Source organism: Apium graveolens, chromosome 7, assembly GCF_009905375.1.
Source record: "Apium graveolens cultivar Ventura chromosome 7, ASM990537v1, whole genome shotgun sequence".
Taxonomy (NCBI): domain Eukaryota; kingdom Viridiplantae; phylum Streptophyta; class Magnoliopsida; order Apiales; family Apiaceae; genus Apium; species Apium graveolens.
Genome location: NC_133653.1, coordinates 262,055,114 through 262,081,603, shown reverse-complemented (window position 1 = coordinate 262,081,603; position 26,490 = coordinate 262,055,114). Strand labels below are relative to the sequence as shown.

The following is a 26,490-nucleotide window of genomic DNA, read 5'->3' as shown; positions in this document are numbered from 1 at the left end:
TAGCACATACTATAATTATCATTTTTATAACAAAAAATGAGATTTTTCAGATATTCTCTGGTGTTCTTGGCGTTCTTCGTAAAAATAGCTTCAAATTCATATATTTTGCTCCATAATTTCATAAACAAATTAGTATCATACCACTTTCTCCATTATACATACGAAAATTACTATTTTAGTGAGATTTATGAACATATGACCTGTATTGATCTTGGCGTTCTTGGTGAAAATATTCTCCGGTGTTCTTGGCGTTTTTGATGAAAATAGTTTCAAATTCATATATTTTGCTCCTTAATTTCAGTAAAAATCAGTATCATACCACTTTTTCCATTAAACAAACGAAAATTACCATTTTTTATAAGGTTAGTGATATTTATGAACATCTTACCTGTATTGATCTATACATGAGCTCAGGTGACTTGAATCCTTAAACCTCAAATTTGCCATGTAAGGAAATTAGTATGATAGAGACTTTCTAATTCTAGAACCATCCATGTTAACAGAAAACAAGAAGTCGACAAAACAATTGGATTGGCTAGGGCCAAAGACTCCGTCAACAATAACTTTAGTTTCCCAGGTTAAAATATACTATTATAATACTTGTTCACAACATATCTGCAATTTTTTTGTTCTAATCCTCAGTACATATCTGTTCCACGCATTCAACTCAGTCTACTCAAATATCACGTGATCAACAGACTTTATTTTCTTAAAACTTTAAGTGGGTGTTTGATAAACTAGAAAACTCGTTTTACTTTGATTATTAAATTAAAATATTTCAAAGTTTTATCATTTATCATATTAATTAGTATGCTTCAAAGATTTGACCTGTGGGTTCGATAATTAAGTTTAAAAAATACTCCTACCCCACTATTACATGTTCTTTTTGAAAAAAATTATATATATAAAAGAAAATGTTAGTTACATAAATTTTTCCATCAAATACCTTTATTTAATGTATTGAAAAATGAGAATTGAACTAAATTTTAAAAAGCCAAATCTTCGAAACAATAAATATAGGTATAGTTTTGAAAAATTACCCTTAAATTTGTATTGAAACAAAAGATGGACAAGTAATTTGGAACATCTTTTTTCCATGACAGATATTTATATTGGGACGGAGGGAGTACCAATAAGAGGCATCTCTCTATCCTGGACGTGGAGGTTCGAAGATGTTGACAGAGAAATTTGGTAGCAACAAAATTCGAGCTTTATAACCGGAAATAAGATCTGTGGCGGTGGTTCTTCGTCGGAAAACGTGAATAATGTTTGGTGGTTGTGATTAATGGTGGCTGAGATTGCTTAGGGTTAGTGGTGGCTCTTTTGCGCTCTCAACTTCTGACCCCTAAAATTTGTCTACGTATCTTTATTTATAGGGAATCAAGTCAACGTAGTTTTGGAGAACAAGAAACCTAATGGGCTTAGATTTCTCATCCGGGGCCCAGTAGGTTCCAGCAGGAAACCTACTGGAAATCGTTTTCTACTAGCTTTAGAAATGTTCGCCGATGAGGCCTAACCACAAAGGCCTGAAACTCGTCCATGGCTTTGAGGCTTCGCAGATAAGACATCTCCCCGTCCGAGGATAACCCTCTGTTATCAACTGTTTCTCTAGTTCGTTGACGCAAGTATAGCCATGGTTTACCCCAAATGTTAGACGCATCATTCTTTCCCGAATAAGGAGCCCCTATCAAATTACAAGACAAGTGATCCCAAATTTTTGGGTGCAAAGTGCAGGATACTCCGAAATCTCCCAACAAGGACACCCGTTGACTACAAAGACAAAACTTCCAAAACACACAACAAAATTCACCCCACATCCCCAATGAGGACATTCATTGACTACAAGAGGAGCCCTTCCGTCCATGCATACCCCTGAAGGTCTTTGACCACAGACACCGTCTTTCTGTAATAGAGTACCTACCACAAATATGTTAGTGATAATAATCTCCTTCCCTCTTGAAGCAATTCGCCCAAGCAATATGTTGAAGTTCCATTTTGTATCATGATAACCATTATGGCGCGCCCTAACAATCTCAAGTGTTGGTGCCACCCTGTATTATCAACCAAAATCTTCCTTCTTTATGATTTGAGGGCGCGCCCTTTCTTCTAGGAAAGTGAGGGTTTTCCCTACTTTTAGGACACTGTGGGCGCGCCCTTACACCCACAAGACATACCCACAAGACATGACAAGAAATCTAATTTTATCGTTCCAATAGCGCGCCTCGAGTTTTTAAGGCGTCCTTAATCCATTTATCATAGAGAGGGCGCCCTTTATTTTTCAAGGAAGTGGGCTTGCCTTTTCGACCTTGGCACTAGATTTCCTTGCCCTAATTTTATTCAATTAACCCGAGTTTGACCCAGATAATTTTTTTACCAAATTTTGGGTATAACAACTATACCCCAAATTCTATATGTTATTGAAAATGAGATTGAAATTTTTAAACTTTCTTTATATTTATAAAATTTGTGCAATAATCAATTGATAGGGCGCGACCTCTGAAATTAAACAACCACTTTTCTCGGGAGTGATGAGTAACGTTATTAACGTGATTTGCCGGCTATCACGTGTTTTTTCACCTATAAATACAAATCTTTTTACTTTACTATTTTCACTTTACCCTTTTCATCTCCTCTCTCTAAAAATATCCACAGTCATCTTCTTTTCTCTCAAATACCGCAATCCCGGTCGGCACCACCATCCCTTCTTCTTCTGTTATTCTGTGTTGCCTGTCTTTCTCATTTTAACAGTATATATACTCCAGTGCAAGAAGCATACCTTGATAGTATTCATTTTACTTCTACATGTATCCCTCCCTCTATATCTGCAATAATCTTCCTTGAACAAATCTGTCCTACTTCTTTGAATTTCTTATAACAATATATTTATATGTAACATGCACTCGAATGTAAATTAGCCTAACAGAACATTTTAGACTTGATAAAATCAAAAGAAAAAAAAAGGAAGAGAACATCTTGGACTTGCTTACCTCTAGTTAAAGATCCAGGAGCTCCCCTTGAGTTTTCTTGCCCCCAACAGTTTTGCCATGAACAGGCACCATACTATCTTATTGTATATTACTCGGTGGTAGAGTACTCGGGAAATTGGAGAGAAACCGAACCGAACCAAATTGAACCGAGCACTCAAATACTCGAAATGAGTACTAATAAATTCGGATGAGAACTAGGATTTCAACAACAAACCCGAGCACAACCAGTTTCCAATTTTTAATATCTTTGGTTTTACTCTACAGTGATGTAGGATCCTATATTGTATTTTACTTGAAATGACGACATATTTTCAAGGATGTCCCCTCAAGTGCGATACTCTCTCTGTTTATGCAATTGTATACGGTTATTTTTCCATCTTCGATATATATTTTAAGATAAATATAAAATATGAGTATTATTAGATGTACACAATTTTATATAAAAAAATTGTACATAATAACATGTCACTTGATGTTGTGTTTTAATTGATGTTGTTGATATAAATGTTTATTCCAATTAAAATTCAACACATATCATTATGTACAAAATTTTATACACAATTATGTACACCAGACATTTTACATAAAGTATATCTCCATAAATTAGTTTTGAATTTTTTTATTAAAATTTCAACATCAAAATTTTATTAAAAAAAATTAAAATTATTTATGAAATTATATTTTAGAGAAGCATTAAAATACGTGTCAAGTCCTTATCCCAATATATACAATCTTTGGGGGACGGAGGAGTGTAGATTAAGAAATGCTAGGCGCACATAAAAGATAAAAAATTATGTACAATGGTTGTACAAGGATTGGGGTGTCTCATTTATTTGTATGTCACTTGCTCAGGTTTTGTTAGTACTTTAACATGATTATTTTACTTCTTTCAGCTTGTTGCATTTTTAGGGTCATATTCACTGGATAATTATATTTTAGAGAAGCATTAAAATACGTATTAAGTCCTCCTCCGGGGACGGAGGGAATATAGATTAAAAAATGCTAGGCACATATAAAAGATAAAAAATTATGTACAATGGCTTTATGAGGATTGGGGTGTCTCATTTATTTGTATGTCAATTGCTTAGGTTTTGTTAGTACTTTAACATGATTATTTTACTTCTTTCACCTTGTTGCATTTTTAGGGTCAGATTCAATGGGTAATTAAATTAGTAGAGTAATTAAGTAACTTGTTCTAATAGGTCCACGAATACAACAGACATTGTCACCTCATGTATTTTTTTCCATGTCATGTTCCCTGTTTTTTTATATGTGTGTGTTCTTATATGTGATGGTTAATATATTTTTGTGTCCAAAAATTTTGTATGTGTTCTGTGATTATTTTATGTTGGTTAATTATTTTTTTACTACATATTCTTTACTAGTAGTGAGTACTATTTATTTCTAACTTATGTTACTTTATATTCTACAATTTTGGCTTAGTGTTCCATTAAATTTTTTAAATGTGTTCTATGTGTTTTAAATTTTTTTATTTTTTAATTTACAGTGTTTTTTAATATTTGTTTGTCTAGTTATTATGTTGATTTTAACATGTGTTTTATAAATATTTTAATACGTATACAAATATTTTTTTTAATAATTGTATATTTTGTTGTTATTATTATGCATTGAAAAATAATTTATGAGGGCAATTATTTTTTTTGAAAATTAATTTCATTTTTTGTTTTTTTTGTGAACTAAATTTTTATATTGTGTTCTGTGTTTTCTTTTGTTAAATATATTTTTATATCGTGTTCTGTATTTTATATTATGTTATGTATTTTTGTTATTAGTGTTCTACAATTTCATGTGTTCTGTAATAATTTTGTGTACTGTATATTTTATATTATGTTATGTGTTTTCTTTTCTTAAGTATTTTTTTATATTATGTTCTATATTTTATATTATATTCTATATTTTTTGTTATTAGTGTTCTATCATTTCATGTGTTATGTAATAATTTTATGTTCTTAATTTAATTTGTATTCCATGCACCGTTTTTTTTAGAGTGACAATGATATATTTCTTAAATCTTTTCTAGTTTTTCCAATCTCATTAGCTAGAAAACATGGGATATGGAATACAATATAGTGAAACAAGTGTTCACGACAAACTAAAAAATTTATGGAACACATAAACATTAAACAAATTTTTATCTTTTTTTATTTTCATTGTAAATTAAATGCAATGTATTTTATTTAAAATTTAATTATTTTTATCAAATATAATTTTTTTGTCAAAATATTAAATTTGATGTGAAACCTAATCATTTAAAGGTGATTCAAATATTGTGTTTAATAAACTATAATTTTAGTTAAGGTGGGAGTGTGCCAGTTTGAGTGTCGGTTTTTTAAAAGTCGGATAACCTACATATGCTTTACAATAAATCTAAACAGTTGAAATAAAGTTAATCTAATGGCTATGATTGAGTTACCAAGTTACCCACTCAAATAAGTTACCATTTGATCCTTACTCTTCATTTTTAAACATCTATATTCTTTATTAATAAGCGAAATTATGTATAATTTGGTGCTAAAAGTGTCAAAGTACCAAAATTTGGTACTTATCTGACATAAGTTGACTTCTATTTTCAATAAACTTTGTTTTTAATAAAAATCGACTTCTATTCTTTGTAAATTTTATTTTATTTTTAGTTAGAAATAAACTTTATTTTTAATACAAATCAACTTCTATTATTTGTAAAATTTATTTTTTTAGTTAGTATTCATCCAATTGTCTATTTATTTTATAAAATAAAAATATTTTTTAAATAATTTATAAATTATATTAATAACTTATTAAGTTACGTTAAATTAAGTAAAATAACTTATATTTATTTTAAATTTTAGAAAAATTACAAACTATTAAGTAAACTATCAACACAAATTGACTTATATGTTATTTTACTTAATTTAACGTAACTTAATAATTTTTTAATATAATTTCTAAATAAAAAAAGTTTACATACTAACTACAAAGTTAACTATTAACACGAATTAACTTCTATTCTCGGTAAACTTTATTTTCTATAGTATTATTTAAAAATAATTAAGTAATGGCAAATGACTTTAGTAACATTTATTAACTTTTAAACTGAAAATTATTGATTTAACGATTGTATTTGTTACTGTCCATCACAACGTTTATTTACTTTAAATTAAAAAATATATTTTAACAGTAACAAATTTATGGGATGTATTTAGATTATATTAAGTAATACTAAATAAAGTTTTTATAACATCTATTTACTTTTAATTTGTAAATTAATTTTTATCGATAATTAAGTAATATTAAATAAACTATATTGAAAAAGCTAATTATAAGATAATTATCAAATTATATTATTTAATATTAAATTATCTAAAGAACAGATATTTGATTTATAAGATAAAAATAAAATTCGTTTAACAAAAGTAAAACTAATATGATAGATTTTTATATCAAGTAAAACAATGCAAAATTATAATTATTGTGGAAAATTTCATAAATGATTCGATTCAACCACATAACTATTTTTTGCAAGTACTAATTAATATATATATATTAATATGTTAATTTTAATTCGTGTTTCGCACGTATTATGAATAATTCTCTACAAATATTAATTCGATATTTTTAATATCGGGCCCGTGTTTAGCACGGGTTATCAACTATCTATACTAATAATGAAACCATGTTTAGGTCCTAAATTTTGGTACTCACCGGAAAATTATACAACTATTTTTAAAATTTTATGTAATAAAATTTCAACTAACAAAAATTAACTTCTACACTCTGTAAATTTTATTTTCCTTCAATTTTTATTTGTTGCTCAACATCTAGGCGTCGGTTTATTTTAAAATAATCGTATTAGTAAGTTAACATGTCAGATTTATATAAGTAAATAATTATGTGCGTGCATAACTAGCACTATACTTTGAAATTTTTAAGTTACACTTAATTTCGATTTTTTTAACTACATATTTTAACAACATTTTATATATTATATTTAGATCTATATTTTGCACGGATTATGAGTTTAAGTTTTATGCAAATAATAATGTGATTCTATTATTTTTAATTTCGCGCCCGTGCTTCGCACGGATTACCAATTAATATTAATACTCCATATATATCAACATTTAGAAATAATAAAATTAATAAAGTTTAATACTATACATTTTGTATCAATTTGGGGATGATCCGATACAAATTCAATTCATGTGATAGGTCTAGTCTCTAAACACAAGTGGCTGTATTTAAGCAACTAAAGACCGACTAAACGACTTCCCGGCATGTTCAAGTTGAATGCTAATAAAAATTAAAACTTCGATACAAGCCGATATCAACCTTAAAATAGAACCTATCTTTTAACTCAAATTATAACCCATGTTAATTACCTGGTATGGTAGTTATATAGTGATAAGTGATGAATGATACTGTATTAAATTTTCTGAGTAACTGTGACTTGTAATCTAGTTTCTAGATGCAAGTAGCTAGTGGCTGTGATTTAGCAACTGATTTTAAAAAAATCAACTCAACTTAAAAACTAGTTGAGTTTTCCCAATTCATGATCAATTATCTTAAGTTCAGGTATATTTTTGATTAATTAAACATACACGCAACCCTTTTATTTTCGACAAAATTCGAACAATTAACATCTCTCTTAAGCAAAAAAAAATATCACTGCACATGGGAATAAAAACTTACATTATACCCTAATCACACTTCATGGCTTAGTTATATTACCAGAATTGTAGAACATGTATAAGGTTGATTACAAAGTTTCATAAATATTTTCTTACTTATTAGGTGGTTATATATAATTTAAAACTGTCCCATACGGCCATGATACAGTCACACATAGGGCTGTTCACGAACCGAACCGAGTCGAGTTTTGATCGAACAGAGCCGAGCTTTAATTTTTTTTCTGACGAACCGAGCCGAGCCGAGCTTTCTTATCGAACAAAAATCGTGTTCGAGCTCGAGCTCGTTAACTAACGAGCTGAACACGAGCTTGTTCGCGAACATAAACAAGCCGAGCCGAGCCGAGCCGAGCCAGAAAAAATTCTGGTCAACCGATGTTTGACTGTGAAAATAACTTATCAAATAAATTTATTTTTTTTTGAAAATTTGGTTATACACTACAAGAAAACTGTCAATAGACATCACACATTAGACATCGGTTAGGTTTGCCACTGATGTTAAAAGAATTTATAACATCACCCCGTATTTTTATGATGTCTATGTTGTTTTAAAACATCGGTTATTTTAAAACTGGTGTCTAAAGTTCCAAAAAAAAATTCACTCCCCGCCCACTTTATTTTTGTTTCCGCCTTAGCCAAATAAATTTCCCCCCTTAGCAAATATTTTTCCCCCCTTTTTGTTTTTCCCCCACGAGACACATAAGCTCTCTCTCTCATCCGACTCTCTCGCCCCGACTCTCTCACCCCACCATCATCATCTCCACCACTCACCACCCCCACTCACCAACATCACCGCCGCTCCACCACTCACCACCATCATCTCCACCACTCACCACCATCATCTCCACCATCTCTCTCCATTTTTCTATGCTAAGCTCGTAAGAGGATAAACTTGAATTAGGATCTTCTCTACTTGGTTATCATTTTAGAAACTCGAATTGGTAAGTGAATTTACTATGTTATTTTGAAATAGGGTCTTCTCTGTGAGTAGTTTTCAATTGGGGTTTTTTAAAATCGAAACCCTGAATTTTTAATTTTGTTTTTTTTTTGAAATTGTAACCCTAATTTACTTATTTGAATATGTTTAATAGAATTGACGTTGCCGGAGATGATATTAGTATTAGTACATCACTGCCTCTTGTTATTTATCTGTTGCTTCAAATTTTATATCTGATGATGAGCTTTAGATTTACTAGAATAATTTTGATTGGTTGCATAAATAAGGAACTACATATGTATGTGATAGTTAAAGTACATGTGAAAGAAAACTGATCCAATCTATGATCTTTTTGTTTATTTTGGTTTTATATTATGACCTTTTACTTGCCTTTTAGTTTGGATCTAGAGGAATGAACATCTAAAAGCTTGTTTGTGCTCGTCTGCTGGATCTTTCCTGCAAAAGGTCGTCACTGATTAATGATTTATCACATATTTATGTTCGAAATAGCTCATGTTGCTTTAATTTTGTGGAAAGTTGAAACAGATGTATGTGACATGCTCTGTAGTTGACAAAACAAAAATTTTGTTGAACACTATGACCTGGTTTAGTTTTGGTTGAGTCTTGTATGTGTCTAAAAATAACATGTTGTTAGTTAAAACTTAAATATGGATACTACTTTCAGTATTTTGATTTCTGTATTATTGTTGCAATGATTCTGTATTGGCTGCTAAGAACTTGATGCTTATTAACAGGATTCGCGGGGATGAATGATGTGGGAAACTTCAGATCTTATAATAAGACTAATACATGATTAAGCTCCCCAATGAATAGGTTTGGTGATCATGTGAATTTCTCATCTGGGTCTTCTTCTCACTCGAGGTTCATGCCTCTGAGTCCTCGGAGGAACCATTCCCAAAGCTTTTGGTCAGCTTCGCGTTGTCTTTCTGTATGGTTTTGTTGTAATACTTGCTAATTTCTTGTCTGTATTTTTTTGTGCAATGTAGTGAAACATTTGGCAACCTGAGGAATCTAGAGGATTTGTAAGTAATACTTCATCTATACTGTATATTTCTAAGTTTAACAAAGTCTTAAAATTATCTACTCCTTGCAGTAGGATAGATGGGAATGATTTCTCTGGGAAGATACCCGATTTCATTGGAAACTGGACAAATATGACAAGACTGTGAGTAATTTTGGTCGATTATGCTTCAGTTTGGTTCTACTTGGTTGTTAGTACATATTCTAGAAACTACGGTTACATATACCTCTCAATAAACTTCAAATTTTGTGCAGGGACTTGCAGGGAATAGGACTGGAGGGTCCAATTCCATTGAGCATCTCCCGTCTGAGAAATCTAATAAAACTGTAAGAACTGCTCAAATATCTAGCCAATGTTTAATACCTTCATGACTTTCTATCATTGTAGTTGATTTTTGGTTTGGACTTTTGAGATCAGTTGATTACTTCTGTGCTTTCTGTTGATAGGAAGATATCTGATCTGACCGGAAGAAATTCGACTATCCCAGATTTAAAAGATATGCAATCCTTGCATGTGCTGTAAGTCGTACATAAATTTTGTCTGATGCAGATGTGTTTCCCTGAAAAATTAGTTAACATTTCTTTCTTTTGCAGGATATTAAGAAATTGCTTGATCAATGGTGCACTTCCAGAATACTTTGGAGTACTTGGTCAACTAAAAACCCTGTAAGCTAACTTTTATTATTGCTCAATCCGGTACTAATTTCAGGTAATGGAGTTCCTCACAATATATATTTGTGCATGCGCGTGTGAGGGATTACAATGTACTATATATGTTTTCACAGATGCATTAGTCGATACAAGCACACAACAGAGACCTATATTTTTAAGTATTACTATGTAGAATTCATTAGCACATTCAGAGACTCTCCTTATAATAATTTAGTTACACTGTTCTGTCTATGCATATAAAGAAGAACATTATAAATTATGAGGGTACTTCTGGATTTTCAAAAGTATTGTTCTACTTTTACAGTTAGGTCCTAAAAATTAGCTTTATATGCTTGTGTAGCGTGTGATGTGCCATGTTGAATGCAAAAACCTGCAGAAATATGTATGCTAGGAAATATATCAAAATTTTATCATTTTGAGTTTTATTTTATTTGTTTGCAGATGTCTGAGCTTTAATCGGTTGACTGGCCAAATACCAGATTCAATAGCGCTCTTAAACGACCTTAGTATACAATATCTGTATGTGAATTTGTTTCAAATACTTCTTATAAGAAATTATTACCTTCCAGGAACACATGCAACTAACTCGGATAACTGGACTTGCATAATTTATCTTCTTTCCTATACCTGTTTACTTTAGCCTCTATGTAATTTGCAAAATAATGTACACAGAAGTGTGACACCAACTCATAATCGAATGTAGGTATCTGAATCACAATTCATTGACTGGAGAGATACCAAGTTGGATTTCTGGCAGCAAAGAAAATTTGTTAGTTCTTTACACAGCTTTCAGTTCAATATATCATCTAGATTTAGAGAAACCACATGCCAGGATGGATAATTATTAAGTTCCATGTTTATCGTATTCACAAATTTCATAATTGTATTGGCTGCAGTGATGTATCTTACAACAATTTTTCACGGACAGCTGAATATAACTGCCAGCCATCTAATGTGTAGGTTTCTTCCTGCTTCATATACTCTATAAACTAAATATCAACATTTCTTTAAATTCCTTTTGTATCTTTTACAGGAATCTTGTATCCAGCATGTCATCTTCAAATAACAATTCGTAAGTTTCTATAGATATGATATCTACTAGTTTTTTATAAGCACGCCATGAACTAGCTTAGTTTATTTTGTAGAGTTGCTTGGTGCTTAAAGAAAGATCTTCTCTGCTCCCGAAAACCTCAATGTAAGTGCAACAACAATCTTACTCTTCAACTATGATGTCGAGTTGCTTCCAAATCAAGATCACCACCATATTCTGAGACAAAGTGCTATTGTGAAACCCGCAAATTACTCACTTTTATCAACTGTGGAGGGACTACAACGGAGTGGGAGTCATGGACTGGATATAGCTGCTCTATTACAAAGTCCTCAAGCATCAAAGTAAAGTTGTTGCAAAACCAGCTTACTAGTGCGCACAACTTTGTATCATAACAGGGGGAACTAGTGTGACTCTTGATTTGGTTGATCTGATCTTGCTGAAAATCTTGTAAATATTTCATCAAATAATCTTTGTAGTTTTCACTGGCAGTGTAGAATTTCAAATATATATTAATTCTCAGATCTTCCAATTGCAGCATTTAACTTCAAAAATAAAAATAGTGCTGAAATACTGAGATGCAAACACGTATTTTAATGAATTAATACTGATGTCAAAAAATAATTGTACATCACTTTTAATGAATAAATACTGATATCTCAAAAATAATTATACATCACTTTTAAAGAAGAAAAACTGATGTCAAAAAAGTTAATGTACATCATTTTTGATAAAAAAAACTGATGTCAAAGATAGACATATTCGAGTGTAAATTGAACATAGACATCACTTTGTTTGGCATATAATTGATGTTTATGTGCAACTATAGACATCGCATTTTACTGAATAAATCGATGTTTAATATCTGATTTTACATCACCTAAAATAAAATATATGATGTCTATGTGGTAAAAAACATAGCTCATTATATGTTTAATCTGTTGTAATAAGTGTAATTTATTTATTAAATTATTTATTTCTAACATTTTTTGTAAAAAAATAATGCATGGACATCAGTTTTTTTTCCAGAAACGATGTCTAAGCTAGTAAAGACATCGGGTTATGGCCGATGTCTAGAATAGACATCACCGACATCAACATCGGTTGCCAAACAGCATAGACATCGGCCAAAAACCGATGTCTATGGACTTTTTTCTTGTAGTGATATCACTAAAATATATATATCTTGACATCCATACGGTTGGATCGAGAAAAAATATTTTTAAAAAAATCGAAACACCAATTAATGACTAAACACTAGTTAGTGGTAATAGTCAAACTACTACTTGACTGTTAAAATAACAAACCAAATAAAATTATTTTGGTCTGAAAATTTGGTTATATCATTAAAATATATTTATTTTGACATCCATACGGTTGAATCAATTAAAAATAATTTTAAACAAGTCGAGATACTAATACATGACTAAACACTAGTTACTAGTACTAGTCAAACTAATTTTTGACTGTTAAAATAGCAAACCAAATAAAATTATTTTGATCTGTAACTTTGGTTATATCAATAAAATGTATGTATTATCACATCCATACGGTTGGATCAATATAAAATATTTTTAAAATAATCAAAACAACAAATCAGGACTAACCACTAGTTAACGGTAATAGTCAAACTAATACTTGACTGTTAATATAACAAACCAAATAAAATTATTTTGATTTGAAAATTTGGTTATATCATTAAAATATATTTATTTTGACATCCATACCGTTGGATCAATTAGAAATTATTTTAAATAAATCGAGACACCAATACAAGACTAAACATTAGTTATCAAGACTAGTCAAACTAATGTTTGACTATTAAAATAGCAAACCAAATAAAATTATTTTGATCTAAAACTTTGGTTATATCAGTAAAATATATATTTTATGACATCCATACGGTTGGATCGATATAAAGTATTTTTAAAATAATCGAAACAACAAATCCGGATTAAATACTAGTTAGCGTTAATAGTCAAACTAATGCTTGACCATAAAATAAAAAATCAAATAAAATTGTTTTTGATGTGAAACATTGGTTATATCATTAAAATATATATTTTATGATATCCATACGGTTGGATCGATGAAAAATATTTTAAAAAAAATCTTAACTTAAATATAATTATGAAGCTACATTTTAAAATTAGAAACTAAAATATAAAATTTCTAAATCACGTCAAAATATATCACATATGGTATGCAAAATGATCGTTGGAAGATAAAAAAAATACAGTGAAGTCGGATTTAAAAAAAAAATCATACCTGTATAAAAATATTTAGGATATATTCGATTTTTTTTGAATTTTAACGAACGAGTTCGAGCCGAGCCGAGCTCGAGCTGAGCCGAGCCGAACAACCCAAAGCTCGGCTCGAGCTCGATTTGCTTAACGAACATATTTTTCTGTTCGAGCTCGAGCTCGAGTTCGTTAACGAGCCGAGCCGAATGAGCTCTTAACGAGCCGAGCTCGAGCTTGTTCACGAACAGCTCGGTTCGTGAACAACCCTAGTCACGCAGGACTTTGAAGGAAAACAAATACAAGGTCAAAGAAGATTCAAGGAAAAAAAGTCACAAAACACAGGCAATGAATCTTTCCTATTGAAGCTTCAACGCAACAAAGTCAACACTACATTTCACAAAGACATTCAACAAGTTACTTGCACAAGGTCCATTTGCGTTTACCTCTTCCTCTCATTCATTTGCTCCTCTTATCTAGTTGCTCCCCATTCTCATCTCATCAACATCATCACATAGTTTAGCTACTCTTCAACTCTCATCTATGCACACAACTAATATATATACACATATAAAAAACCTCCAATTTTGTTCATAATCATAAATTTCAACTAGCAATCATCTCTCATCCATGCATACAAAATCTAAATTCCACACACATTTTACAAAGACCCACCTCAAGTTTTCTACATTAGTAAATTTCCACCAATCATGAATCCATGAACTAGCACACACATTATAACTAGTACAACCGACATTTCAAAACAGTCTGAGCTAAAAAAAATATCGCTAATTTTTGGAGATCAGCCAAACTATAAATAAAACTTTTTACAAATTTTTCGACTTATAAGTCACGTTATTTTAATTTAGCCGAGTTTCCGCCTAGGTTGACCTACTCGAGCCGATATTTATATATATACATCAAGCATACAAAAACCCTACTACTTTTCTACAGGGTTACACCAAGCATGAATCCATGGGAGAATTTTTTCGAAGAAGAGCATCCATCACCGATCAGAAAACAACTACAAGGTCCACGTCCATCACCACTACGAGTTCATAAAGTATCTCACACCATCAGAAAGCCACCGTTAGCTCCGGCGTCGGAGATTCGTCAACCAGTCATAATCTACGATATTTCACCAAAAGTCATCCACACAACAGCCAACGAATTCAGGTCAGTTGTTCAAAGACTCACCGGATCATCATCTTCTTCTTCCAACGCCGCTGCATCAACTTCCGGCAACATTTCTCCGGCAGCAAGGCTAGCTTCTATTGAAAGAACTAGCCCTCCGGAGAGAGAACGGAGCGGTGGGGCCCAAATGGGTGGCTTTGAAATGGGGTTTTATCAGTCTCAAGGGGTGTTATCACCGGCTCCGGCGACTTTGCCCCCAATTCCGGCGAGTATGTTTTCGCCGGGATATCAAGATTTGTCATTGTTGAATGATTTGAGTCCGTACATGGGAAATTACATGTTTACCCCTAGTCCTTCATCATTATTGTCAAGTCAAATGGGTAATTCGGAACCTTCACCTAATTATTTTGATCTACTAAGTCAATATTTTGACTCTTAGCTCATTTGTGGATCATCATCATTAAATTTATTAAATAGTTGGTTGGAGAAAATTTCAAGCAATTGGCAACTTCATGGAAATTGTAAGAATGGTCACTCTCTCCTTTGCTTTTTTATTTATCCTTTAATGCTACATTTTGTGAAAATTCATACAAATTTGGTTTTATTTTTTATGTTTAGTATTTAATGATTTGATTTCTTTTTATGTTTTTGTATTCCATGCATGCAACATTTCGTTGTAAATTTTCTCTTATATTTTGAGGATGTAACGTAATACATGAAATATCACAATTGCTCAAAAGTTCTCCTTCCGTTATAAAATAACCATTCTTTTAAATTGGAGCATGTAATTTATAATATATTGACTTGATAGACTATTTGATCAATAAATTTTAAATTATGTGCTCAAAATCAAAATTGGACAGTTTATTATGTAACATGACGTAAATAAGTATGAAATTTTATATACCCCCAGCGGGAGTTTTATATTAACTTTGAAACTTATGTTTAATCAATACTTTAGAACCATGAAATTGAAAGCTTAACAAAAATACCTGCATTGTAGTCTCCAAAATTAATTTATATTGCATAATTTTATAAAGGTCAAGGTGTAGTTGTTGTACTTTCAAGGTTGACCGTATGCAAATTACTAAAATTAAATTGAAAGAACATAAAATAGAAAAAAGATGGTGGACTTTAGTTAAGGTTTACTAAACTAGTAGCATGATTATGTTAAGTTCATAATCACATGGAAAAAAAAGGGGGAGTCGACACAAAATTTGGGTACGAAAATATATCTAAATCTTCAATAATATACTAGTGTATTGCATTATTTACAACTTTCATCTCTATACCTAAATTTGGAAGCATCAAACCCAGTTCTCCCAAGCTAAAACTGAATACCAAGCCTACAAAAAATCTTGAAAAACTTTCTGTCCTTCAGGAAGATATCGGGAAGCTGAACGTCATCTTGAACACTGCTTTTAAGAACTTGCTGTTACTGCATTTCGGGATCCTTCGATCAACGTCCCTACTTTCTCTCCCTTTATGGCCTTCGCAATGTTACCAGCTTTGTTAAGATCGAAAACAACAACTACATAGGAATTTTTGTTAAAAGAATTAGTAAACTTAATCTTGATGTAATGTAATAATTTCCATGATGCTTAAATATGATGTATAGACAAGATTATAAAAATAAAAAAGGGGAAAAAGAAAGAAAGCTATAAGGTTGAAGTCTATTTGCAAAATCAATCAAGCTTTACCTGGAATGTTGTTCTCTTGACACAATGTAATTGCAGTTAAATCCATAACAGAAAGCTCCTTTGAGATTACTTCATGATACGTTAAATTTTCAAGAAGGCAGGCATTAGGATTATCCCTTGGGTCCTCATTATATACACCATCAACATTGGTAGCTTTCAGCACCACCTCTGCATTAACTGAACACTCGAATGTTAACATAATAATCTATTACAACACTTATTTGCATTTTTCTCTTTTATTTCCTATTTCCATCTACCATGTCTTGCATCATGGGTACGTGTACTGTACTAACTAGATGTGTTTTTGTTGCCTAGCCAACTCCATGCTTAACCAAAAAATATCCATGTTTTGCCATTAAAGGCACACTAGCAATGATGAAGCACTGTGCATGACTAAATATATTTACTGTTTCATGTTCTCATAGCAGGAGATGATCTCTCTTCATGATTAATATAACACAGTAGCTGTCATCGCTGGGAAGATATATAAAGTGAATACTTGCCAAAATACATATCTACCCAAGATTCAAGACATTTTATCCTCTTACCTTGTAATTTATATCTTTCTAAGAAATAGTCTGTTATGGTCTATAATAAAAATGAAAAGTTTACTTCCCAAAAATATAACAGAAATGTTGAACCCCGGACAAATTTTTAACATAACGGCTCTCTCTCTCTCTGTCTCTATCTCCCTATCCCTCCCCCCTCTCCCCCCCCCCCCTCTCTCTATAACTCCCCCCTCTCTCTGTACATATATATTCTCATATACTCCCTCAGTCCCTTCCAATTGTTTACATTTCTGAGGCAGGGTCCGACACGCATTTCAAGGTGCATAAAAAGTATAGTTATGTAACTTATTTTTACAAATTTTTTTTCTGAATAAAAGCTAATGTTTTAATTTTTATTCAGAAAAACAAAATTGTAAAAAAAAATTACAGAACTATACTTTATATATACCTTAAAATGCGTGTCGGATACTCTCTAAAAAATGTAAATAATTGAAAGGGACGGAGGGAGTATGTAATAAGTAGTACCCTGGGTTGAAGCAGAAATTCAAACTGGACTATGGTTTACGGCAGTTTAGGTGAAATTTTACAACAAATTAATAAGTAAAAAGGCATTAATGAAATTTTTTCCTTGCTGCTTTAATCAGATGAAAATCCTACAATTGAGAAATACATGGAACATTTATCAACACTTTCCCCTACAACAGATTTAGAGTATACTACTATACTTGATGGATACTAATATATGAGGGGAGAACATAATAAAACTACTTACTTCAGAAAACAGATTATACTTTTAAGTTCTATTCTTTAAGGACTGCCTGTATGTATTGATATGGACTTAAACAATTAGATGGGAATATAAGATATATAGTGACTACGAAATCAGGAAGGGCTGCACACACATAAATTACTTAGTTAACAAGACATTAAAAAGGATTCATACAACGAAAATCGGCATCAAAAGAATTTCATAGAAGTTGGGAAATGGGATATGCAACATACTCTCAGCACACCGAAGAGCTGCAGCCGTGTCTGTGGTGAAGAAGGGATTCCCAGTTCCAGCTGCAAATATTACTACCCTTCCTTTCTCTAAATGTCTAACAGCCCTTCTACGTATGTATGGCTCAGCAACTTCAGACATGCGAAATGCAGTCTGGACTCTTGTTGGAATACCAAGGCTTTCCATTGTTGCTTGCAGATATATAGCATTCATGACAGTTGCCAACATCCTACATATGCAATTGGATCATCATTAGATAAACTGAGTGAAATGTACATAGTAAAATAAGCCTAATACATGGATTTTAAGGACTCAACCAAGTTTTGAAGTAACAAACTGAGTTGAGTTCATCTTGCAATGCAAAATATTAATGTATTTTTATTTATCGTTCTTTAAACAATTACAGATAGCTAAAACAATCGAGTTAAATATCCTTTCGCTACTGCCACCAAAAACATTGTCATACAATGTAAATACATTGCTACATTATACATACATAGCTTTGCTACTTATTTCTATTTTTTCCAATACAATAACTAATCAAAATAACAAGGATACATATAAATACCACAATATGAGTATGTCAAATACCAGTAATATTAATTACTTCAAGAATAGTCTATTCTAGCATCTATTTCTACTCTAGCAGTAAGTAATATAGATAGTAACCTATCATTTTTGTTCTATGAATAAAGGCTTAGCCTCATTGTAATACTTAGAGGCTGGATCGGTTAACATATCAGTTCTGCTACCCCTTTCTATCTAATATCTTAAATTGATTTCTCTCTTATAAACACACAGCATTCATATATTGTGACAGAGTATCATATGAAACATGTGCTTGCACACGCTCATGCTTACATAGTGTTAATTGTATAGAAAATGTTATAAAAATTCATGGGCAGGACGCGTGGACTATGTACTGATAAATACAAAGGTGTCTTACTGTAATGAGTTTTGGGATGATTGATATTTAGTTGAGAGGCTGAATCTGACACTGGTAAATATAAGATGGACACAGTGCACAATGTTTATATTAATGCCCATTTAGCGTAGGAAATAGTGCATACTACTTGCCCATATATTGTTAAATAATGATCATAACTACAACTATTTTTCCATGATATGGCTTAATATGAAAAAGGTCAACCATTGAAAACCTTACCTTTATTTCAGAGAGGTTGGGCCCATGATCGAACAAAGTGACCTTTGCATATATAATTCTATTCATGAAGTTTTTAAGAAAGAAAAGGTTCAAAATAACAATGTATCGATTTCAGATGACAAACTAGTTAATAAAAAGAGGAATAGGTACTCCCAAATTAGGAGGTGCAGCATTCCAATTGTTCAGTAACTCTAATATATCCTGGAGAAATTTTCAACTAAGTTTTAGATTAAAGTGAAGTAATAACATATAATATAAAGGGTTAAATGCACTTTGCACCCTCTTATTTTGTTTCTCAAGAGTATTGGAAACTCAGTTTACAGTTTACACCCCTCTACTTCAACCCGCCAAATCAGGAAGCACCCCTTTGACTGTATAATTAAAAAAGTAAGGGGTAAAATGGGAATTTCAGTAAAATATTAACTAAACTAAATTTCTTATTTTTCAGATTATATTAAAAACTGAACTTTATTATTATAGCTATAAAATAAGAATTTTAAATTTTTTGAATAATACTATTTAGTTGAGTTTCGAATTTTAGTTATAATAATAATGTCAAAAATTATATAATTTTACCAAAAATAAATTCGAAATGACTTTTTACATTTTTTTAATTGTATACTTATTTTAAATCTAATTGTTTCATTTTTAATTTTTTGACGTCATTATTATTTAATGTGCATTTAATAAAAATATTTTGATCAATATTAATATTTAATATAAAAGAAATCATTTTTATAAATATTTTAACTTATATTTGAAATTCTAACTAAAATTAATTTACATTTTAAAATGAAATTCCAGTTTACCCCTTATCATTTTAATTATAATCTGCAAAAGGGTGCATACTAGCAAGTTGAAGTTGAGGGGTGCAAGTTGTATTTCCGAAAGTTCTGATACAAAATCGTTTTTTCAACTTTGTTTGAGGGTACAAAGTGCATTTAACTCTAATATAAATGTAAACTTGCAATAAAAAGAAAAGCATGAACGGAAGTTTATTCCTTCAGCATAAAACTCAAAGCAAAAATTACTCAAAAGGAGTTAACTTGCTAGATAGCATGTATAGGGATACTTGCTAAAGTAGAAAATTACCCAATATAATCAGCAGAAGATCGGTCAAGACCACTACTTCCTGCCCAAGAAGATCCGCGGAAAATATTCCCCCCACCAACTACTATTGCAACCTAGACAATGACAGATTCAAACAAATAATCAGTAAAAGCACTTTACAAAGTAATGATCAAGCTTTTACTCAGTGATTTTAACTGTCCAAGGGATCTGGATTGGTGAACTTGTCAACTACAGGAAACATAAGAACATACAAATTAATTATACCCTGCATGTAATAGGAATATCGGAATCCTTAACAACTTTTGGCAGTATATTAGGAAGTGGCAGAAACACCTAAGCAGCTCACTTTTTCCTTGTCTTTGTGTTTGATCCTCGGCCATTTTTAATTACATTTATAGATGGATTCCATAATAAGACAAATGACATATTTTAACATACAATCCTTTAGCACTAATAGAAAAGCATGAGCATAAATAGAAAAAATGAAATAACTTCTACATCCAACAATAGATGAGAAAAATATCACTTTACTATATGCAATAATGTAGACAATTGTGTAACGGAATAAGCAAAAGTATATTTACAGCCTACCTCAATGCCAAGCCGAGTCACAGAAGCAACTTCCCTTGCAATAGCCATTGTGACCTTTGCAGATGAAAGAGTATATTGTTTTTTATATAAATAATGTGAAGTTAAAGGAGAAAAAGGAAAGAAATAATAATGAAACAATTCATACCTTTGGGTCAATATTCTGTTTTTGGTCACCAGCAAGTGCCTCTCCACTTACTTTCAGCAGTACCCTGCGCCATCTGAATGACGGTGTTGACAAGCCATTTTCATTCAATGTAGCACCAAAAGGAACCTCAGAAGAAATTCGTTGCCTGCAAAGAAAACAACTATATTTCATTGAAGTTGAACCCAGCATTTTACTCTATAATTCAGAATCGCACAGGTGCACGTGTATAAATAAACTTGTGAGTGATGGTCAAGGCTCAACTCCAAAGAGTGCAATTTTTCTTTTTCACTTCTGTTTTTAATTCTTCTGGATAGATATATACAATCAAACTATGTTACTCAGACTCTTCATATTACCTTCAAGTACCCGGGTTCGGACACTCGACACTCAGACACGGACACTCGGATTTGGACTCTTATTTTAGACTAAAAACATGTATATTTTTTAAAATATTGCCGAGTCCGATACTTGGACATGTATCCATGTCGGACACTTCTAGCCAAGTCCGAGTACCATAGCAATCAAATGATATATCCATAACACGAACTTCTTCTTAGAGAATATGAATGAAATTCAAGTGAAAGCATTCTGGAACTGAAAACCAAAGAAGAACACACAACAACTTCTTCTTATCAGCTTTTGATGAATCTAAGATTTGCAGTTTTGTTAGCCTCTGAAGCCAGATTAGCATTATAATTTATAATTAACTTTATGCTTGGTCTCATCCTGCTGACATCAACATTGCTATATTTGTAAAACCAGTAATGGCAACCTATACAATTTTAGGTACCTAGTTTTATCAACAGAAATAGAATGAACACCCTAGCTAAAATATCCAATATGTAGTGCAGTCACCACTCAACCACCAACATCATATATATGTGCTTGTAAAGAAATAACTTTTACATTTTAAAGAATAACTTCTATTATTTGTGGAAATACTCCAATTTTGTCTCAAGGAACTACTTTTTCAGATATTTCATACTTCTACAATATTTCGATTACCATTAATACTGATATAAGATCCTCCATTACTTTATCAGTTGACCACAAGCTAGAAGTCTAGAACAGAGTACAAGCAACTATTTGACCAAGAACAAACTGACATACCACGATAGCAAAAAATGACAAAGTCAGGTTATTTCCATTTATTAGGACCAAAAGGTTTTAATAATAAAAGGATTGTAAAAATAGTGATCTGTACACAACGTCAACACGTGTCATTATCCTAGTACAAGAATAATACACATTCGTTCAGACAATTTTCTTGAGTAAACAAAAAGATGACAATATCAGCTTATTTCAGTAATAATGTCTTAATAACTCAGCAGCCTCTATAATATATACATATTGCCATGAAATTCTTTCCGTTTTAGCAAGTAGCACTTGGTGGAATTTTTATAAATATAGGAAAACATAAAATTTTAGCCATCAAAATAAAAACAAAAACAAATTTCATTCACCTAATTCACACATTCCTCTCAATACTTGCAAAGTCTTTTCAGATAGTAAATATCAACACACAATGACACATACTTAAGCCAATATCAAAAATAAGAACTCTCACTACAATCAAAAAACAACAAACAATTTCACAAACTTAACCCATACAACATTTCCAAACAACCATTCACACATACAACATAATCTTGATAAATCAATACCCAATACACAATAAAGCGATAATCTTGATAAATTTCACATCTTTCTTAGTCCTAACACATAAACACAATGTATTGAAAAACTCGAAAAATAAAAATAAAAATTCATATATACAGAAAAATTTATCTGCCATTTAAAGGGTCAGTACAAAAGCATTTAACAACAAAATTCCCACGTCGCCTATTAAGAAAACTTACAAGATTTGATTTTTGAAATTTAACATCTTTTTTAATCCCAACATAATAATCACAATGTATTGAAAAACTCGAAAAATTAAAATTCATAAAAAAATATACCTGCCATTCAAAGGGTCTGTAGAGGAGCATTTAACAACAAAATTCCCATGTGGGCTTCTAGCAATACTTACAAAATTTGATTTTTGTAAGTGATGGAGTGGTTTCAAGAAACTTAAACAAGGTGAAGAGCAAGAAGAAGAGATAGTTGAGCTGCTGAAACTCAAAGTTGAAGCAATAGCCATTTTAGTGTGTGTTTGTGTGTGTGGGTTTTATAAAGGTGGAATCTTGAATAGATAGATACAATTTTGGTTCATAAAGATTTCTTCTTTTTCTTGAGTGAAGAAGAAGAAGAACAAAACCTCACAAGATTTATGGATGATATTTTTGTAGGTATGGAGTTATGTTTATGGGCTTTTTTAAAACAAACTTTATTGGGCTTTTTGTTAAATGTTATAAACGGGCTGGGCTTTTAGCCAATCTGATGAGGACTACCACCTACCAACAACAAATTTTTCCGAGTCCAGATCAGTTGAACCTCGATTAAGTAATAATCGTTAAAATAATATTTTCCGCTCCCAACATAAAAAATATTGGATGTAGTGTATTTTTACTCCCGATAAAGTAATAAACTCGCTAAAATAACATTTTTTCTCGGTTCCAACCATATTACTTTAAAGAGGTTTAACTGTATCTTTTTACTCGAAATCGAGGAATTTAAACACGTTGGCTGGTGTATCTTTTTACTCGAAATCGAGGAATTTAAACACGTTGGCTGGTGCTGGTGCTGTAGTTGAATTGCGAAAAGTCAGGAGTTCAACACGCATATACCGCGTGGTGTGTGTAGCAGAAAAAGAAATCATGAAATTTATTGTGCTATAAATTTTAAATCATAAATAAAATAGAGATTTTCGGTAGTACATAACTTTTCTTTCAAAAAATGAAATATTTTAAATTATTTTATTCAAAATTTTATTTTTTATTATTCTTTTTAGTTTTACAAAAATCGAATTTGCAATGCAAACGTAATACAACTAAAACTTAACATTTTTGCCATTATTAAAAAATTGCAATTCCAAAAATAAATTTTAAACTTTTTTTTATTCTAAACTGTACTTTTGTAAATATTTATGAAGGAGTGATAGATTGTAGAGTACTAAAATCATCTGATTTATAAAACAGACTCATTTAATTTCATTTGTAATAGAAAATAACATAAAATACATGTTACTATTAATTTTCTTAATCAAATTGGGTAGGATTGAATTTATACAATTTGGTGTTCCACTAAAATGTTGACGTGGTCTAATATAGTCTTGATAAAAATATGATTAGTTAATTGCAAAATGTGATTTGCAAAAATCAAATCCAAAATCAAGGCAGGTAAGAAAGATATGGATCACATGCCCCTTGCTATTTTCCTAATTAAATTACAACTTCATGCTCCTGCTAGGTCCCTAATTACAATAAATTAACTGGGTTAAAGTTGATTAAGGATCTTCGAAATCAGTCAATAAATAATCGTCCATTAACAAGACATATATTTCCTGAATGGACCACTGTGATCTCCACCTAAACAATAAAAAGCAATTATATATTTCGAAAAAAATTAAAAATAAATCTTAAATGACACGCGTTATTTCATTTGTGAAATTTATATTATTGCACAAAAATATTTATTTTATTAACGAGTAAACAACCGATAGTACTACGATAACTCAATATTTTGTAAAATAGTTTACAGATATATTGTCCAATCCTCAATATTTGGTAAAGAATAATATTTTTTGAAATCAGTAAAGAATAATGTTAGATAACCCAAAACGTGTACCAAAATAGTTATAAAATAACATGCCACTATAAATGTCAAAATTTAATTTGGGGATACATATGAATGCATGCTGGATATCATATTATTTTGAGAAAAATTACCATTCATAAAATATTTACTAAAAAATTTTGTAAGTATATTCGGGACATCTAACATTTTGTTATCATAAAATATGTTTAAGTGAAAGTTAAATGGAGTAACCAAGTTCTTCCATGCATAATTGCAAAAAGAACCTTTTTGTTGTTAAAGCTGAAAAGATCAAGATTCTCAAGATTCTCCTAGGAAAGAATCATTCTTTGGGTTAAATTTTACATATGTGCAAGGATGCATATTGCTGTATCAGTTTGTCCTAAATAACAGTACCTTTGAAGGGTATCGGATGTTCGATACTGATACGATTCTACAGCCCGTCCTTTAATAACTTGTTTATTGCAGCTGCAGCATGCATTATAGAGTTGTTTGCTCCATTGTTCTGTGAGAGAGGTGGGAGAATATTTTTTACATGCAATCTTTGTCGGCCATTAAACTCATTTTCTTGAGTGTCCTGCAAAGTTGTAATTTAACAATTGAACTCTACTGGACAGAGATGAGTATGCCACAAGGCTAGTATGTGTTCAAGTTTCTTACTGATTGGTTGATTCTCAAGGCTAGTACGTGTCCCACTTATAGCTTGCACAATTCCGACTATAAACGAGTAAGACTTACGCTCAGAGTAAGACTATAAACGAGAGATATGCGATAGGTTAATCGTCACAACCGCGGACATATAACAAGAGGGAAGAGCTAGGGCCACGTATACACTCAGCGGAGAGAAGCATTTCCCTGCTTAACCTTGTTTTTTGTTCATTTTCTCAGACTAACCTACTTTGTTCAATTCTTCCCATAATGACCTACCTTTTTCAACTCTTCCCAAACTAACCTACTTTTTATATTTTCTAACTTTTAGTTATAATTATAAATTATACATTATTATTAAATTATATATATATGCTGAATTAATTTTTTAATATAACATTTTCAATAATAAATAAAAAATATTAAAATACAATAATTCATTAATACTTGGTTTTAAAAGAAGAAATTTGCTTGGTATAATCCATGGTTTTTTTTTGTATATATTATAAAGTGGCACAAATTTTGGGAAGAACGGAAGTTTCAGATTTGTCGATATTGGGTTTAGGATTTCTTCATTCATTTCCATCCAATTAAAAAAAGGTTTCTTGTCATTGATTGGATTTATTTCTAAATATTGATGAATTATCAAATAAAAAATATCATTTTTTCCATTTTATCAATTTTTTGGTAATTCTTAACCAAGTAATAATGAATTACTATATTTTAATATTTTTTATTTATTATTGAAAATGTTATATTAAAAAATTAATTCAGCATATATATAATTTAATAATAATGTATAATTTATAATTATAACTAAAAGTTAGAAAATATAAAAAGTAGGTTAGTTTGGGAAGAATTGAAAAAAGTAGATCATTATGAGAAGAATTGAACAAATTAGGTTAGTGTAGGAAACTGAACAGAAAATAAGGTTAAACACGGAAAGACTTCTAGCGGAGAATCCAGCTTGGAACATAAGGGGAATAAAAAAATTCTTTAAAACTAAATCAATCGCATATAAACAAAATAACATATAACCATATATTAGAATGATGTAGTTTTACAAGATCATGAGCCTATAGATTTGTTTGCGAACAAAGTTGAGCTTCCTTTGGTTTGGTTCGGCTTAATTTATCAAGAACTCGAGATCGAGAACAAGCATATGTTTAATAAAAAAACGAGCTCGGACCGATCTTTTGACATGTCCGACTTGAGCCACCCTGC

General features: G+C 31.1%; 1 protein-coding gene across 1 annotated transcript; it reads right to left on the bottom strand.

Annotated features, from left to right (window-relative positions):
* Window positions 1-15,960: 15,960 nt before the first annotated feature.
* Window positions 15,961-23,194, bottom strand: LOC141671705 (uridylate kinase PUMPKIN, chloroplastic). The gene is made up of 7 exons (XM_074478019.1): window positions 22,884-23,194; window positions 20,926-21,070; window positions 20,781-20,834; window positions 20,211-20,302; window positions 17,956-18,182; window positions 16,445-16,621; window positions 15,961-16,275 (listed from the first exon to the last, which is right to left on the bottom strand). The coding sequence occupies exons 1-7, from the start codon at window positions 23,063-23,065 to the stop codon at window positions 16,166-16,168; spliced, it is 987 nt and encodes a 328-aa protein (XP_074334120.1). The 5' UTR covers window positions 23,066-23,194; the 3' UTR covers window positions 15,961-16,165.
* Between the last annotated feature and the right edge of the window lie 3,296 nt (window positions 23,195-26,490).

Bases quoted from the DNA above. Each gene is read 5' to 3' on its own strand.
- LOC141671705 (XM_074478019.1), bottom strand. From the start codon at position 23,065: ATGGCTATTGCTTCAACTTTGAGTTTCAGCAGCTCAACTATCTCTTCT. The intron at 20,835-20,925 runs GTATGAATTGTT...TCATCTGCAAAG, and splicing joins AACAGAATATTGACCCAAAG to GTCACAATGGCTATTGCAAG. The intron at 18,183-20,210 runs GTAATTTTCTAC...TTGCATATGTAG, and splicing joins TCTTCTGCTGATTATATTGG to GATGTTGGCAACTGTCATGA.